General features: G+C 42.7%; 1 protein-coding gene across 1 annotated transcript; it reads left to right on the top strand.

Moving 5' to 3' along the window:
• The first annotated feature begins 2,486 nt into the window (after window positions 1-2,486).
• Window positions 2,487-3,416, top strand: LOC122921473 (olfactory receptor-like protein OLF3). Its single transcript, XM_044271455.1, has one exon. It carries the CDS (start codon window positions 2,487-2,489, stop codon window positions 3,414-3,416), a length of 930 nt encoding a protein of 309 aa, XP_044127390.1.
• Window positions 3,417-15,195: the final 11,779 nt, after the last annotated feature.

The raw sequence follows: 15,195 nt of genomic DNA on the forward strand, positions 1-15,195 counted from the left end.
CTATTACTATTAATATTATTTTGAAAATATCTACTTTTATACATTTTTTTGATGTTTTCTTTTCTTTTTATACATGCAGATTTTTTTCCCATATGACATTTACTTTATTTTGGCCCTCATTTTTCCTTGTAAATGTACCAAGAATAAAAGAATATACCATATTTTTCACCTTATAAGACACATTTTTTTCACCTCACTGTGGGGGGAAAATGGCATTGCATCTTATGGGGTAATGACTTATGAATGCTTTCATCATAGATACACTCATTTGTACATTAGGACGAGGGAGGGGTGAATACATTGCTTCCTATGCAGGCTCTGTACTCACCGCTCCCTGGTCTTCTCCTGAAGGCTCTGCATGCTGTGCGAGGTTGCATTCTGTAACCTCAAGCTGTTTGACATTGGGTCACAGTTCAGCAGGAAGACCAGGAAGAATGCTGGATCTAAGGAGCGTTCTTGTCATCTGGAACCGAAGAGGTGTTTTTTTTGTCTAATTTGAGGTCTGATTAACAAGGGGTTCCTATTACCATGTGAGGTCTGATGTGAGGACTGATTGTGGGTCTTATAAACATTGGGGATCTGATCTGAGGTCTCATTTGGGGTCTTATTAACATTGGGGCTCTGAACTGAGGTATGACTAGCATTGGGGGTCTGTTTGGGGGTCTGATCTGAGGTCTAAGGGAAAAAAAAAATCTTATTTTCTTTTTTTAAAACCTAGGTTGTGTCTTATAAGGTGAAAAATACAGTATTTTTATTTTTTGCTCCTGTTTAGTTTCCCCTGAAGACGCCGACAGGCTCGGCGAAACATGTAGGGACACAGGTTTTGAGTTTTAGGCAGGAGTTAGTCAGGGAGCCCTTTATAATTCTCTGCAATAAGAGATGGTTCACCACTAGATGATCTAAAACATTAGGAAGATCTAGGTACAAGAGGTATAAGATTTGTACATGAAAATTGGCAATTGACCCTGAAACTGTTACTCCTGAAGTTTTAAATATGCTCCCAAGTAATATGTTGGTTTTAAAAGAATTGTAATAAAATTGAGTTTTAATACTTACTAGTCGGAGGAGCTTCAAAAATACGCCTGGTCCGAGTGACCGTTAAAATTTAAATTCATGGTAAATAGTGGCGTAGCAACCGCTCTGAGGGATTTCTTTGTTTGTTATTTTCAAAAAACAGAAAAGTAACACCAAAGAACATTGCATTTGACTCATGTCCTACCATTTGATCATTTTTATATTATTATATCTTAAAATGTGAGTGCTTCTATCTCTTGCCTACTATGATATTGCTTAGATAGGTAGGTCTACCATGAATTTTGTCATTGGAGCATACCTACGCATAGACTGTGGACATCAACTATATATACATATCCATGCAACCTGCAAGCACTGAACTTGCCAATTCAGATGATTCAGCTAAGAACTATGGAAGCCTAGACATGATAACTTTCAATTCTGATGATTATGGGACAATTTCCTTGCCTCCTGACTGTGCTCCTGTGTCTCTCCAGGGAACAACGTGAAGGAAAGTTCAAAGAGAGGAGCTGGGTGTCCAGTGGAGTCTACCATAGATGATGAATGGCTCATTAGCCCCAATCTGGGGAATCCAGTCAGAATGTAGTCATTTGGGGGGAATCCTCTGGATACCTAAGCAGACTGTGTTCAAGAGGAGGAAAATACTTGCTCACATGTGTCTCATTCGCCTCCCCATGGAAGAACAGATATAAGATCCACATTGGGCATATAAGGTCCATTAGGCCCTGGTTTCAATGAGGAAACTCTCGTAAGATAATTAGCAAATTATGTTCAAGAGGAGGGAAATGTAAAAGAAATGAAGTGGTTAATGAACATAAATGGTGCCAATTGTACTTAATTGTCGAATCTCTTTTTTTTTTTGGGCTTGTTACTTAATTTACTTCATTTTGTGTTACAAAGACGTTCCAACTGTGAGATATTTTCTATACTTTATTATCATGGTGTACAATGGTGAGGTGGACAACCTCTTCTCTACTCTTACTTGTTAATCAAACATTTCTCTAGGTTATACGGGTTGTCCATCTCATTGTGGCACTCAAAGTTGACCATAGTCCAAGCTTCCCTTGAACATCAAATAGTGTATAGTTTAAATTGATAATTTTGGATGGCTGATTATTAGACAAGAATTAATATCTTTTATGACTATAGCACTACTCAAGAGCTCTACTCGGTACTGATGCAGAAGGCACTCAGCAATAGGTCCACAAGATCACCTTTAGAATCTGTAGACATCTAGTGTAATGCTCTTCTTTGAACTCTCAATAGCTTAGTATCCTCTGTACTCTTTCAGTTCTAGACTCCATCAAAGCAATGGTGATCTGCCAGATTTAAGTTTGCATTCTTGTGGTTCTCAATTACACAACCAGTATACACTATCATAATTAATTTGAAAACTATATTTTGGCTAATTATTTTTTCATTATATATCAAGAACCACCTGAATGTTATGGATGGACCAATTAAACCAAACTTCCCATAGGTTCATCTTACTTGGGTTGTCCACTACACCTCATCTACAAGTTATATTTTTCGTATTATTTTTGATAATGTATTTCATGACGATATCAGGGAACTTTCTGCTGATCATCATTGTCAGGATCAATCCAACTCTAAACAGCCCTATGTACTTTTTCCTGATCAACCTCTCTATCATTGATATCTGCTTCTCCTCCTCCATCGCCCCTCTGATTTTAAGGAACACTTTGGCTAAAGACAGGAGCATTTCCTTATTGGGGTGCGCCACACAGATGTACTTCTCCTTAGCTTTGGGCTCTGCAGAATGTCTAATACTTGCTGTCATGGCCTATGATAGGTTTGCTGCTATTTGTAGACCATTGCATTATAACACCATAATGAACAAGACAGTTTGTTTTTACATGGCTGTAGTGCCATGGACTGCTTCATTTATTAACTCTTTGCTGCAAGTGACCCTCACATTCCAACTCCCATTTTGCAAGTCTCACAACATCAACAACTATGTTTGCGAGGTACCTGCTTTCATACGAATGTCTTGTGGAGATACTTTTCTTAATGAGATATTTCAGTACATTGCATCAGGAATTATTGTTATGTGTTCCTTCTCATTGATTCTTATTTCATATATCCATATTATCTCCACGATTCTGAAGATTACTTCATCACAAGGGAGGCAGAAGTCCTTCTCCACATGCGCCTCTCACCTCATTGTCGTCACCCTCTTCTATGGGACTCTTATGTTCACTTATCTGCGACAAAAAAAAGACACCGATTTCTCTAATAAAACAGACAAGGTGCTGCCCATTCTTTATACGACAGTAACTCCGATGCTGAATCCTTTTATATATAGTATAAGGAACAAGGATGTAAAAAACACCCTCATCAATCAACTGAAGCAGATATAATGTCACTAAAAGTAGTGCAAAAAGCTTACTTGGGCCCAGCCCTTCTCCAATTGCTCGAAAGCTAGGTAGCATTACCCCTTTCGACTACAATCAATTTCAGTGACTATAATTTTGCTGTCCTAACCATCAACTACACTCAACAGATTCATTCTAGGGCCTAGTAAGAAGCATAGGGAACCATTGCCAAACTCAGAATGCTGTCCCGGCAAGGAAGTATGAAAGACTCTTCACATATGAGCTGAAGTCAATATGCCTGCTATCCTGGTAGTTTATGCTCATGACTTTTTTATAGCGATGGATGGGGTCTTGATTCATGGATAGTGCTATCCATGCTCTACCAGGTGATCTACCACCTGTCTATCTATTTTACAGATTTGACAAAAAAAACTAAGAATAAAGAAGTCCTAAGATTGTTGGAAAACTCACAAAACTTTCCACCAGTTCATCAGTCTTTGCAAATTTAGCTGTTTAGGTTAACTCCAGTCCTTTATTAAGAAATGGAGAGTGCCAAGAAAAGGGGGCACGGCGTGAACCGGGAAGAGGGCAATCTGGCAGGCCCATCTCATTTATCATTTTTCACTCCAGTTTCTGGCATGGAAAATGACTTACATCTACTCCAGCAAGGGAGCTGATGTAGATTTTAATATGTTGCTTGGTCTGCTTGAGGAAGCGCCAAAGCTATGTAGAGGCCTGCAACACCACATAACTTTGGTGTATCCATCGGTTTTAATAAATGTCCCCTATAGTCTTTCCAAAGAAGTCTATATTTTAGATCTTATATTCTTCCATGGGAACCATGCTAATCGATATTACCAATATTATTGATCGATACAATTCCATTGACTTCTAAATTCTAATGGGAGGAATACACATTTGTATTTGGCTGCCTTATGAACTCTTTAGTATTTAGCATATCCAATACTTTATAAGGAATTCTCGTTTTTTTTGTCTAAACCAAAATTCGGTTTCAGAACGAGATGAAACCCACTTTCCTCTTGCTCATTTAAAAAAAACTATAATGCAACAAGATATAGATGTTGGATTTCTGTGAAACTCAATGTGCTGTCATCGCACATGTTTATATGTATATAATTATAGGTCTGGTCTGTTTTAGACAATGGGTCTCGCCACTAAAAAGACTTCATGCTATTACGATGCACTCGAAGACATTTTACCGAGTTGACAGACGTTGGGAGTGGTTTCATCATTGGACTGAGAGAAGCAGGATTGTCGTTTCAATAAATTGCCCATTATCTAGGTCATTCTGAACTAGCTGTTATGAAGTGTTGTGAGCAATCGTTATGTGAAGGCCTGAACATGTTGCCAAAAGGCTTCAGATGGCCCAGACAGACTACCAGTAGAGAGGACCATTTGATCTACTCACAAGCATGATCAGTTTCTACAGTATTATGTACACCATCCAGACACAGGTGGCACCTTTATTACACACGCCTATCTCTGGATCATTTTTAGACCCTTAGCAGAAATAAATTTGGTGTGATTGCACCCATCTGGACCAACCTGGACTGCTGTAGACTGGAACTGTATCGTCTTTAGCAATGAATCCAGGTCTGTTTGAGATCACATCACTAAGATTGGGTCACCATCACTAGTGGGGTAACTAAGGGGTCAGTACTGGGCCCTATTCTGTTCAATATTTTTTATTAATGATCTTGTAGAAGGCTTGTGCAGTAAAATACAAATTTTTGCAGATGACACTAAACTGTGTAAAGTAATTAACACAGAAGACGACAGTATACTTCTACAGATGGATCTGGATAGATTGGACACTTGGGCAGATAAGTGACAGATCAGGTTTGACACTGACAAATGTAAGGTTATGCACATGGGAAGGAATAATGCAAGTCACCTGTACATACTAAATGGTAAAACACTGGGTAACACTGTGGAGAGCAAACTAAGCTTTAATAACCAGTGTCAGGCATCTGCTGCTAAGGCCTATAAGATTATGGGTTGCATCAAAAGGGGCATAGGTGCCCGTGATTAGTGATGAGCGGCAGGGGCAATATTCAAATTTGCGATATTTCACGAATATTTTGGTGAATATTCGTCTTATATTCGCAAATTCAAGAATTCGAGATTATATTCTTAAATGCGAAAATTGGCAATGTAATATTCGTGTAAAAAGAGGCACAGCACACCAACATCAAAACCTCATCCCAACTGTGAAGTATGGTGGTGGGTGCATCATGGTTTGTTGCTTCTTTGCTGCGTCAGGGCCTGGATGGATTGCTATCATCGAAGGAAAAATGAAGTTTATCAAGACATTTTGCAGGAGAACTTAAGGCCATCTGTCCACCAACAGAAGATGGGTGTTGCAACAGGACAACGACCCAAAGCATAGAAGTAAATCAACAACAGAATGTCTTAAACAGAAGAAAATACGCCTTCTGGAGTGGCCCAGTCAGAGTCCTGACCTCAACCTAATCGAGATGCTGTGGCATGACCTCAAGAAAGAAACAGTTCTGTAAAGAGGAATGGTCAAGAATTACTCCTGACCGTTGTGCACGTCTGATCTGTAACTACATGAAACGTTTAGTTGAAGTTATTGCTGCCAAAGGAGGTTTAACTAGTTATTAAATCCAAGGGTTCACATACTTTTTCAACCTGCACTGTGAATGTTTACATGGCGTGTTCAATAAAACATGGTAATATTTAACTCGTTGTGTGTTATTAGTTTAAGCAGACTGTGATTGTCTATTGTTGTGACCTAGATAAAGATCAGATCACATTTTATGACCAATTTGTGCAGAAATCCAAATCATTCCAAAGGGTTCACATACTTTTTCTTGCAACTGTATGTATGGACAGCAGAACCTATCAGCTACACTATAGATCAATCTAACCTACACTGACTATCTCCCCCTAACTATATGAATTATATATATAAGTTAACTGTCTAATATAATACAACAAAGCACAGAGCACAGCAATGACACTGCTGTCTCTTTCATAACTGCAATAAACTGTAGAAAATTGCTGCTGGGAGGTTCTTATATACTAAGGGGTAGGCAGCTTTTCTATTGGTTGCTAGGGATGTTGCTAAGCTGTGACAAAGCCTTCTCATTGGCCCACAAGCTAGAAGAAGGGAGGGATGATCACCTGATGTGTACTGTGTTAAAAAAATAAAAAAATATATATATATATTCTAAATATTAGCGAATTCTCGAAGTGCCGATATTCGCAATGAAAATTCGCTATTCAAATATTCGTGCTTAACACTACCCATGATGAGAACATAGTCCTGCCAATTTACAAATCACTGGTCAGACCACACATGGAGGACTGTGTACAGTTTTGGGCTTCTGTGAACAAGGCAGACATAGCAGAGCTGGAGAGGGTTCAGAGGAGGGCAACTAAAGTAATAACTGGAATAGGGGAACTACAGTACCCTGAAAGATTATCAACATTAGGGTTATTCACTTTAGAAAAAAGACGACTGAGGGGAGATCTAATTACTATGTATAACTATATCAGGGGTCAGTACAGAGATCACTCCCATCATCTATTTATCCCCAGGACTGTGACGAGGGGACATCCTCTGCGTCTGGAGGAAAGAAGGTTTGTACACAAACATAGAAGAGGATTCTTTACGGTAAGAGCAGTGAGACTATGGAGCTCTCTGCCTGAGGAGGTGGTGATGGTGAGCTCACTAACAGAGTTCAGGAGGGGCCTGGATGTATTTCTGGAGCGTAATAATATTACAGGCTATAGTTATTAGATTTATGAAGAAGGTTCATTGATCCAATGAGTTGTTCTGACTGCCTGAGTACTTACATTTTCATGGGCCCAACTAGCCATTCTTCAAAAAATAATTGTTTATAGAACTAACCACGAGGAGCCATGATTGCCCCATATCATATAATAAGTGTCATGTCAGTGGCTGTGGAATCACTGTCTCAACTGAACAGATTTGACTTGGGGCTACTCCTAATGGTGTTACCCTGGTGTTCACCCTTTAATCCCTGTACAGAGATTTGGACTTATCTACAGGGGAACCACTAGGCCACTACTTCCTGCAGTAGCTTCTGTTTTTATTGACTGACCTATGGGGTTCAAGAGACACTGATGCAGAATACCCACCGGATCAGGAAAAACAATGGTCAGGGGCAGGCTGAGGTCAGGGCAGGGAAAGTAACATTCCAAGATATAATTTGAGGTTAGAGCAGGCAGCAAAAGATCTATACAGTGGTCAGGCAGAGGTCAAGATAGGCAACAAAGGTCAAATCTGGAAAACCGGCAGTCAGTACACAGGCAGACAAACTTTTGCACCCTTCCAGGGAACAAGTAAGCTAGACAAAATATTGCTCAGGCACCATTCCACAGAGGAAGTGCCTGCAGTACCCCAGGGTGGCCAGTAGAGATGAGCGAATCAAAGCTGACGAAGTGGGATTCGATACGAATTTAAGGAAAAATTTGATTTGCAACGAATGTGAATTTCCTCGAGCTTCGTGGTAACGAATCACATTTTTTCTAAAATGGCGGCTACACGTGTGAGGACTGAGGACAAGGGGCAAGGAACTCTGGGAAGACCGGATCACCTAGATTGACATTAGACCTTAGGCACACCGCCGTGGTCTCAACACAGTGTTTGTTTATTGGTCAACTCCACTTCCGCCCCACCGAGGCGTATATGTGGACTTGACCCTTAGGTGACCTACTTACCCAGGTCCCTTGCCGTTGTTTGTTTAGTTTGTCTGGTAGGGGCTTTCTTCTCCCAATTTAGGGATCTTAATTGTCCTAATAAACCTTAGGTTTTAATACGTTACTGCCCCTTTTTTTCACTTATTTTCCAATTACCAAGCAGTATACCCGGAGAGGTGCGCCAGCACCTTCTCCCTTTAGGGACCACCTTCTTCATTCATCTCCACACTTTGTCACCTTGCCACTCTGTGGTCTTTTTCTGCTGCTGCTGGCATCCCCACACTATGTGACCTTGCCACTCTGTGGTATCCTCCTAATGCTGCTGCAATCTCCACACTATATCACCTTGCCACTCTGTGGTCTCCTGATGCTGCTGCCATATCCACACTATGTCACTTTGCCACTCTGTGGTATTCTCCTGCTGCTGCTTTTATCTCTACACTATGTCATAATGCCACTCTGTGGTATCCGTTAGACCAACCTATACGAAAAAACTCACAAACAGTGTATAAATAACCCTAGGGGCTAGTATAATATACTGAGCCAACAAAGGAACCAAACCAATAACCCCCCCAAAAAAAACGCCTAGATAGCAACCCCACCACCAGGTTTAAGGCTGAATTAGACTGCATTCTAGATTCCGGGGTAGAAAATAATATTCTGCCAGTACGACTTAAGGAGGGCTTGGTGGTTGTTCATCCAGTGACTCCCATCCTGTACTTGCTGCCCAAAATCCACAAACAGTTAAACCCCCCCCCCCAGACGCCCTATCGTGTCTGGGGTGGGTAGTCTCTGTGAACATGGCTGCAGATTTGTGGATTTCTATTTGAGGGGATGCGTGGAGACCCTGCCGTCCTATGTCAGGGACACCTCTGATGTATTGAGGAAACTCAATGGGGTGTCGCTGGAGGGGGACATGTGGCTGGTCACGTGTGATATGGAGGCCCTCTACACGTCAATATGCCACGACCACGGGATCAAGGCCTGCCAATACTTTCTACGTATGACGGACCTAGATCCAGATATCATTGCGTTTGTGATTGAGCTTCTGGACTTCATTTTGAGACACAACTATTTTATATTCAAGTATCGTCTCTTCCTTCAGCTCTGGGGAACAGCGATGGGGGCGACTTGTGCGCCCTCTTACGCTAACCTGTTCCTCGGACTGTGGGAAAGAGAGATAGTCCAGAATCTCTCGGAATATGGCTCTGTGGTCGAGGTATATCGACGATGTCCTTTTCATCTGGCAGGGCACGGAGTGTCGGCTTCTGTCCTTCCTCCAGCAACTCAATAACAACACCCTCAACATCAGGCTTACATGGCACTACAGCCAGGATAGGATTGAATTCCTGGATATACTTATCTGCAGGGATGGGGATGGCCGGGTCTCCACGGATCTCTATAGAAAGCCCACCTCCACTAACACCTTGTTGCATGCCAAATCTGCACACTATCCACAGACAGTGAGGGCCATTCCGGTGGGGCAATTTCTGCGTCTTCGACGGGTTTGCTCTAGCGACCAGAAATTTGAGATGCAATCTGGTGAGCTGTCTAGGAAGTTCGTAACAGGGCCTATAACCAGGTCGACATCAAGAGAGGTTATACACGTGCAAAGTTTGCAAATAGGGACTCTCTTTTGACTAGCAATAGACAAAAGGATGACAAATCCAGCTGTCGATTTATCACCCCTTTTAATATGCAGTGGCGAAAAATATGTGAAATACTCACTAAGTACTGGCCTATACTGCTCTCAGATAATGATTTGCGGGCGACGCTTCAGGATTATCCCCAGGTGACATGGCGACGTTCTAAAAATCTTGGTGACTTGCTTACCAGTAGTCACTATGTATCCCCCTCACCATCATACATTTTTGGCAGTAAGGGGCCAAAATGGGGCTCGTACCCATGCAATAACTGCTAGGCGTGTAGATACATGGTCCGGTCCTCCACATTTGGGGACTCTGAGGGCAGACGCAAATATTGCATTCTGCAACATATCACATGCAGGACTGCATCTGTGATATACTTGATCACCTGCCCTTGCAAGCTCCTGTATGTTGGGATGACCACCAGGGAGCTGCGGGTTAGGATCCTTGAACACACAAGCAACATTCGCCAGGCAGCCACTACTGCACAGGATGAGCTGACCCAGTTTCAACCCATAGCCCTACACTTTAGGGACCACCACAGGGGGGGGCCCTCGTGGGTTACATTGTATGGGTATTGACAAGGTCTCCTTGGGCTGTCGTGGTGGGGATATCAAGAAGCGCCTCCTGCAATTAGAGACCAAGTGGATTGTTCTGCTTAAGAGTGAGATCCCTGAAGGTCTCAATGAGACTGTTAGCTTCAAGTCTTTTCTATAAGACGTGCTTTTTATTATATTATTTGTTTGTTGGTTTTATCATGTACTCATTATGTTATTTGTATTTTCATAGTATACCTGATTGCTGCGATGGTGTGGTCCCTATGGAGTTTTTTTTGCGTTTTGACCCAGAGCAGAATATTTCCCATGGAGTAATGGACATCGACGACTGCTCACCAACATCATAACATCTATTCCATAGTTTGGGAAATAGCCTCTGTTTCCTTGCACTCTGCTCTTTTAATGGGTTTACCCGTGCGGTCATATTAGTGGGTGTTCTTGTGGCTCTATTGGGTGTTTATCTTCTTTTGGCTATGTGGCTATTCCACACAGGGCCTTTTTGCTCTATGCACTTTATATGGTCATATAATAATTTTTATGATCATCATTCATCTTTACTTACATGAATTATTAATGGTTACTGTAATCATCATGAATTATGTCCATTGTGGGACTACCGCATGGGTCCGCCTATTTGTTAATGTATGTAAATATGTTACAGCACTCCATTTTGTCATGTCTTTATGTGATCATAGTGAAGGGGTCATATTTGTAGGGTCCTATATGTATTTTCAATGGAGAACGACACAAGAGGTATTATATTGCTTGATAAATATTACCCTGACATGCTGTACCTTGAGTAGACATTATGTATTATCATTATTTTGTGATTTTTGTGGTCTCCATGTATTGCCTCCACCTGGCACATGCGCATCGCACCGGTGCGCTGTTCGGGCGGCATCATGAGTGGCGCTCCTAGACTTGGCTTTCTGTGGGCCGGCTGACGCGCGCCCGCGTGTCATGTGATCGGACCCCGGGGGGTGTGGCTGCGCGATGTTTGATGCGGCTCCCTCCCCCTGGTCTAGTCATTTGATGTGGTGGGCGTGCCTCGCCCGGCTCTGCTTGCTGGGTGGCGCGCCTCTATGATGTCACGCCCTGCAACACTGGGCGCATGCGCTAATCATCTGCCAGCTGTGGACTACACCATTTACCTCCTGACGAAGCCTCTTCTGGCGAAACGTGCGTCGAGGTGCAGCTTTGGTCGGACGCTCTGGGTCCAGCATACTATAGGTAATTTCTGTTTTGCTGTTATGCTTAGTTAGTTAGTTATTTCTATGTTATCGCTTGCACTTGGCACACTTGCCCTGTCTGTATATACAGCTAATTGGCTGCCTGCATTTTCCAGGCAGCCATCCCAGTTACCCCTGGGTGGGCTAGTCTGCCATGTGCGATCATACTTACCTTTTACATGCATGCAGCATACTTATTATTATGTGTTACTTCGAGTGAACTTACAGTTCTCACATGTCTATGCTGCTCTATACCCAGGGCTGTGACCCTTTTCCCTGTCAGCTGGGTTTTTGTGAGGGAGGTTGTATATGACCCCTTTACATGAGGTCTCTCCCCCCCCTCCTCTACCTGTGTGCCTTATGTTATATCTTATTGTTATTTTGATTATGTCTCAATAAATTACATATATTTTATATGTGTGTTTTATTATCCTTTTTTGGGGGTTATTGGTTTGGTTCCTTTGTTGGCTCACTCTGTGGTATCCTCCTGCTGCTGCTGCCATCTCCACACTATGTTACCTTGCCACTCTGTGGTATCCTTTTGCTGCTGCCATATCAGCACTATGTCACTTTGCCACTCTATGCTATCCTTCTGCTGCTGCTGCCATCTCCACACTATGTCACATTGCCATTCTATGGTATAATCCTGCTGCTGCTGCCATATCCACACTATGTCAACTTGCCACTTTGTGGTATTCTGCTGCTGCCATCCCCACCCTATGTCACCTTGCCACTCTGTAGTCTCCTGCTGTTGCTGCCATCTCCACACTATGTCACATTACCACTCTGTAGTATACTCCTGCTGCTGCTGGTGCTGCCGCCACCATATCCACACTATGTCACCTTGCCACTCTGTGGCATTCTCCTGCTGCTGCTGCCTTCTCCACACTATGTCACCTTGCCACACTGTGGTATCTTCCTGCTGCTGTTTCCATCTGCACACTATGTCATCTTGCCACTCTGTGGTATCATCCTGCTGCTGCCATATCCACACTATGTCAGCATGCCTCTCTGTAGTATACTCCTGCTGCTGCTGCCATCTCCACACTATGTCACCTTGCCACTTTGTGGTATCCTCCTACTGCTGCTGCCATCTCCACACTATGTCACCTTGCCACTCTGTGGTCTCCTCATGCTGCTGCCATCTCCACACTATGTCACCTTGCCACTCTGTGGTCTCCTCCTGCTGCTGCTGCCATCTCCACACTATGTCACCTTGCCACTCTGTGGTATCATCCTGCTGCTGCCATATCCACACTATGTCAGCATGCCTCTCTGTAGTATCCTCCTGCTGCTGCTGCCATCTCCACACTATGTCACCTTGCCACTTTGTGGTATCCTCCTACTGCTGCTGCCATCTCCACACTATGTCACCTTGCCACTCTGTGGTCTCCTCATGCTGCTGCCATCTCCACACTATGTCACCTTGCCACTCTGTGGTCTCCTCCTGCTGCTGCTGCCATCTCCACACTATGTCATCTTGCCACTCTGTGGTATCATCCTGCTGCTGCCATATCCACACTATGTCAGCATGCCTCTCTGTAGTATCCTCCTGCTGCTGCTGCCATATCCACACTATGTCACCTTGCCACTTTGTGGTATCCTCCTACTGCTGCTGCCATCTCCACACTATGTCACCTTGCCACTCTGTGGTCTCCTCATGCTGCTGCCATCTCCACACTATGTCACCTTGCCACTCTGTGGTCTCCTCCTGCTGCTGCTGCCATCTCCACACTATGTCATAGGGCCACTCTGTGGTGTCCTCCTGCTGTTCCCACCCTCCCCACTTCATGACTGGGCCACTATTTTGCCTTTCGGCCTGGCTGACATCATGATTTATTTGACCTTTCTTCTGATCTATCAGAAGGGAGGAAAAATGAGACATACAATGCATCTCTCTGTGTAGCAGCTGTAAGGCCTGTATGGTCCCATCAGAATCGGCTTGTGATTTCGTAGCCAAAAGCAGAAGTGGGTACAAAACACATCAGACATGTAGATATTCCATTCACGTGTCATCTCTGTTTTGCATTAACTCCTGTTTTTTTGGGGCATTAGCATAACTGATGGATTACTGAGCAAATGCTGACCAAGTGAAGGCGGATGCTCAACAGACAGGATCAGTTTTTTGTGGGTTATTGTCCTCATGGATCAGAGGAAGGGCAAAATACTCAGTAACAAACATCAACACAAACTTACTGCTGACACCCTCTCCACTCTGTCGGGGGGGGGGAAATACTTGTATAAGCGTTTAATAGAACAAGTTCTGTAGACATCTATGTGGAATCAGCTGATGACGGTGTACAAGGAGTGCACTTCTTCTTGGCGCTAAAATCGACCTGTAAGGCTGAGTTCACACTTGAGTTATTTGGTCAGTTTTGGCCCCGTGACTGACCTAATAAGTGAAGTGTGCAGTGATTCTAAGAGCGACCCCTGTCATCTACATGTCATACGGACTCACAGTATTATTTCACTACCACAGCAGACTCCCTATGCGTGTTACTGCAAGGCACAGTGTTGTACACCACTATAAAGGCTCTCTGCAGCCAGGAAAAAGCCTTTTTTTTTTACGTAATTTGCCATGAATATATTCGATTCAACACAAATGTTTCCCGAAGGATTTGGCGAACCGCCGAATAAAATTTTTGAAAAATTCGCTCATCTCTTGTGGCCAGTCTTTGACTGGTGACAATTAGGGTGCATGCATTGGCCCTTAAGAGCTGGAAGTAGTGTGTCCACTAGTGATAAGCGGCATAGCCAATATTCGAATTCGCAATATTTTTCAAATTTTTTGCCCAATATTCGCCATAAATTCACAAATTTCTGAATTCGTGATCTCCAGTCATTGTTTACTTAATTGTGAAAAATTGGCAATGTAATATATTCGCGATAAATTCGTGATAAATTCGCTATAAATTTGCAATTAGAATATTCAACACTATTCGCGAATACGAATATATAGCACTATATTCTAAATATTCTCAAATTCTCGAATTGGCGATATTCGCTATTAAAATACAAGTGCAGAAAGACAAGCTTTTCTGACAAGCGAGCCTGGAAGAAGAGAACAGCAGAATGGGTATCTGAGCCTGTGGGTATCAGGGTTTCTGCTACAACAATCACATTTTCCACTAGATTGAACTACCATTTCTTTCATTTTAACACTCATCGAGGACAGTAATACTTGTGTTCTTCATTGCCTTCCTCTTGGTTCCAAAAATCCCTAGCAAAGAGCACGAGAGGACCAGTTTTGAAAAAAAATAAAACATATTAATCAATGGGACATTATGAGCAATACACAAAGTTAATCATCAAATCTCAAGCCACGAGGAAAGATAAGGAAGACAAATCTGTATTTGTAGACCAGCCTACTAAGGGGTGATTTTTGTGTGGGAACCAACAATGTTTATGTTGCAGGAACATTTCACATAGAGTCAATCACTTTATCTCTATGGTAACAAAGGAACGTTTTACTATACCGTAACTATTTTCCATAACTGTGGTTCTGAATACGTGGCCTACAGTATGTAGGGTGCACAATCCAGTCCCTCCGCCACAGGATTAACAGGCATAGGTTGAAGGTCCAAAATATTTTTTTTTAAACACAGTTGGGGTCATTTATTAAACTGGTGTAAAGTAGAACTGATTAGTTGCCCATAGCAACCAATCAGATTCTATTATTGAC

Source organism: Bufo gargarizans, chromosome 11 (genome assembly GCF_014858855.1).
Source record: "Bufo gargarizans isolate SCDJY-AF-19 chromosome 11, ASM1485885v1, whole genome shotgun sequence".
NCBI classification, from domain to species: domain Eukaryota; kingdom Metazoa; phylum Chordata; class Amphibia; order Anura; family Bufonidae; genus Bufo; species Bufo gargarizans.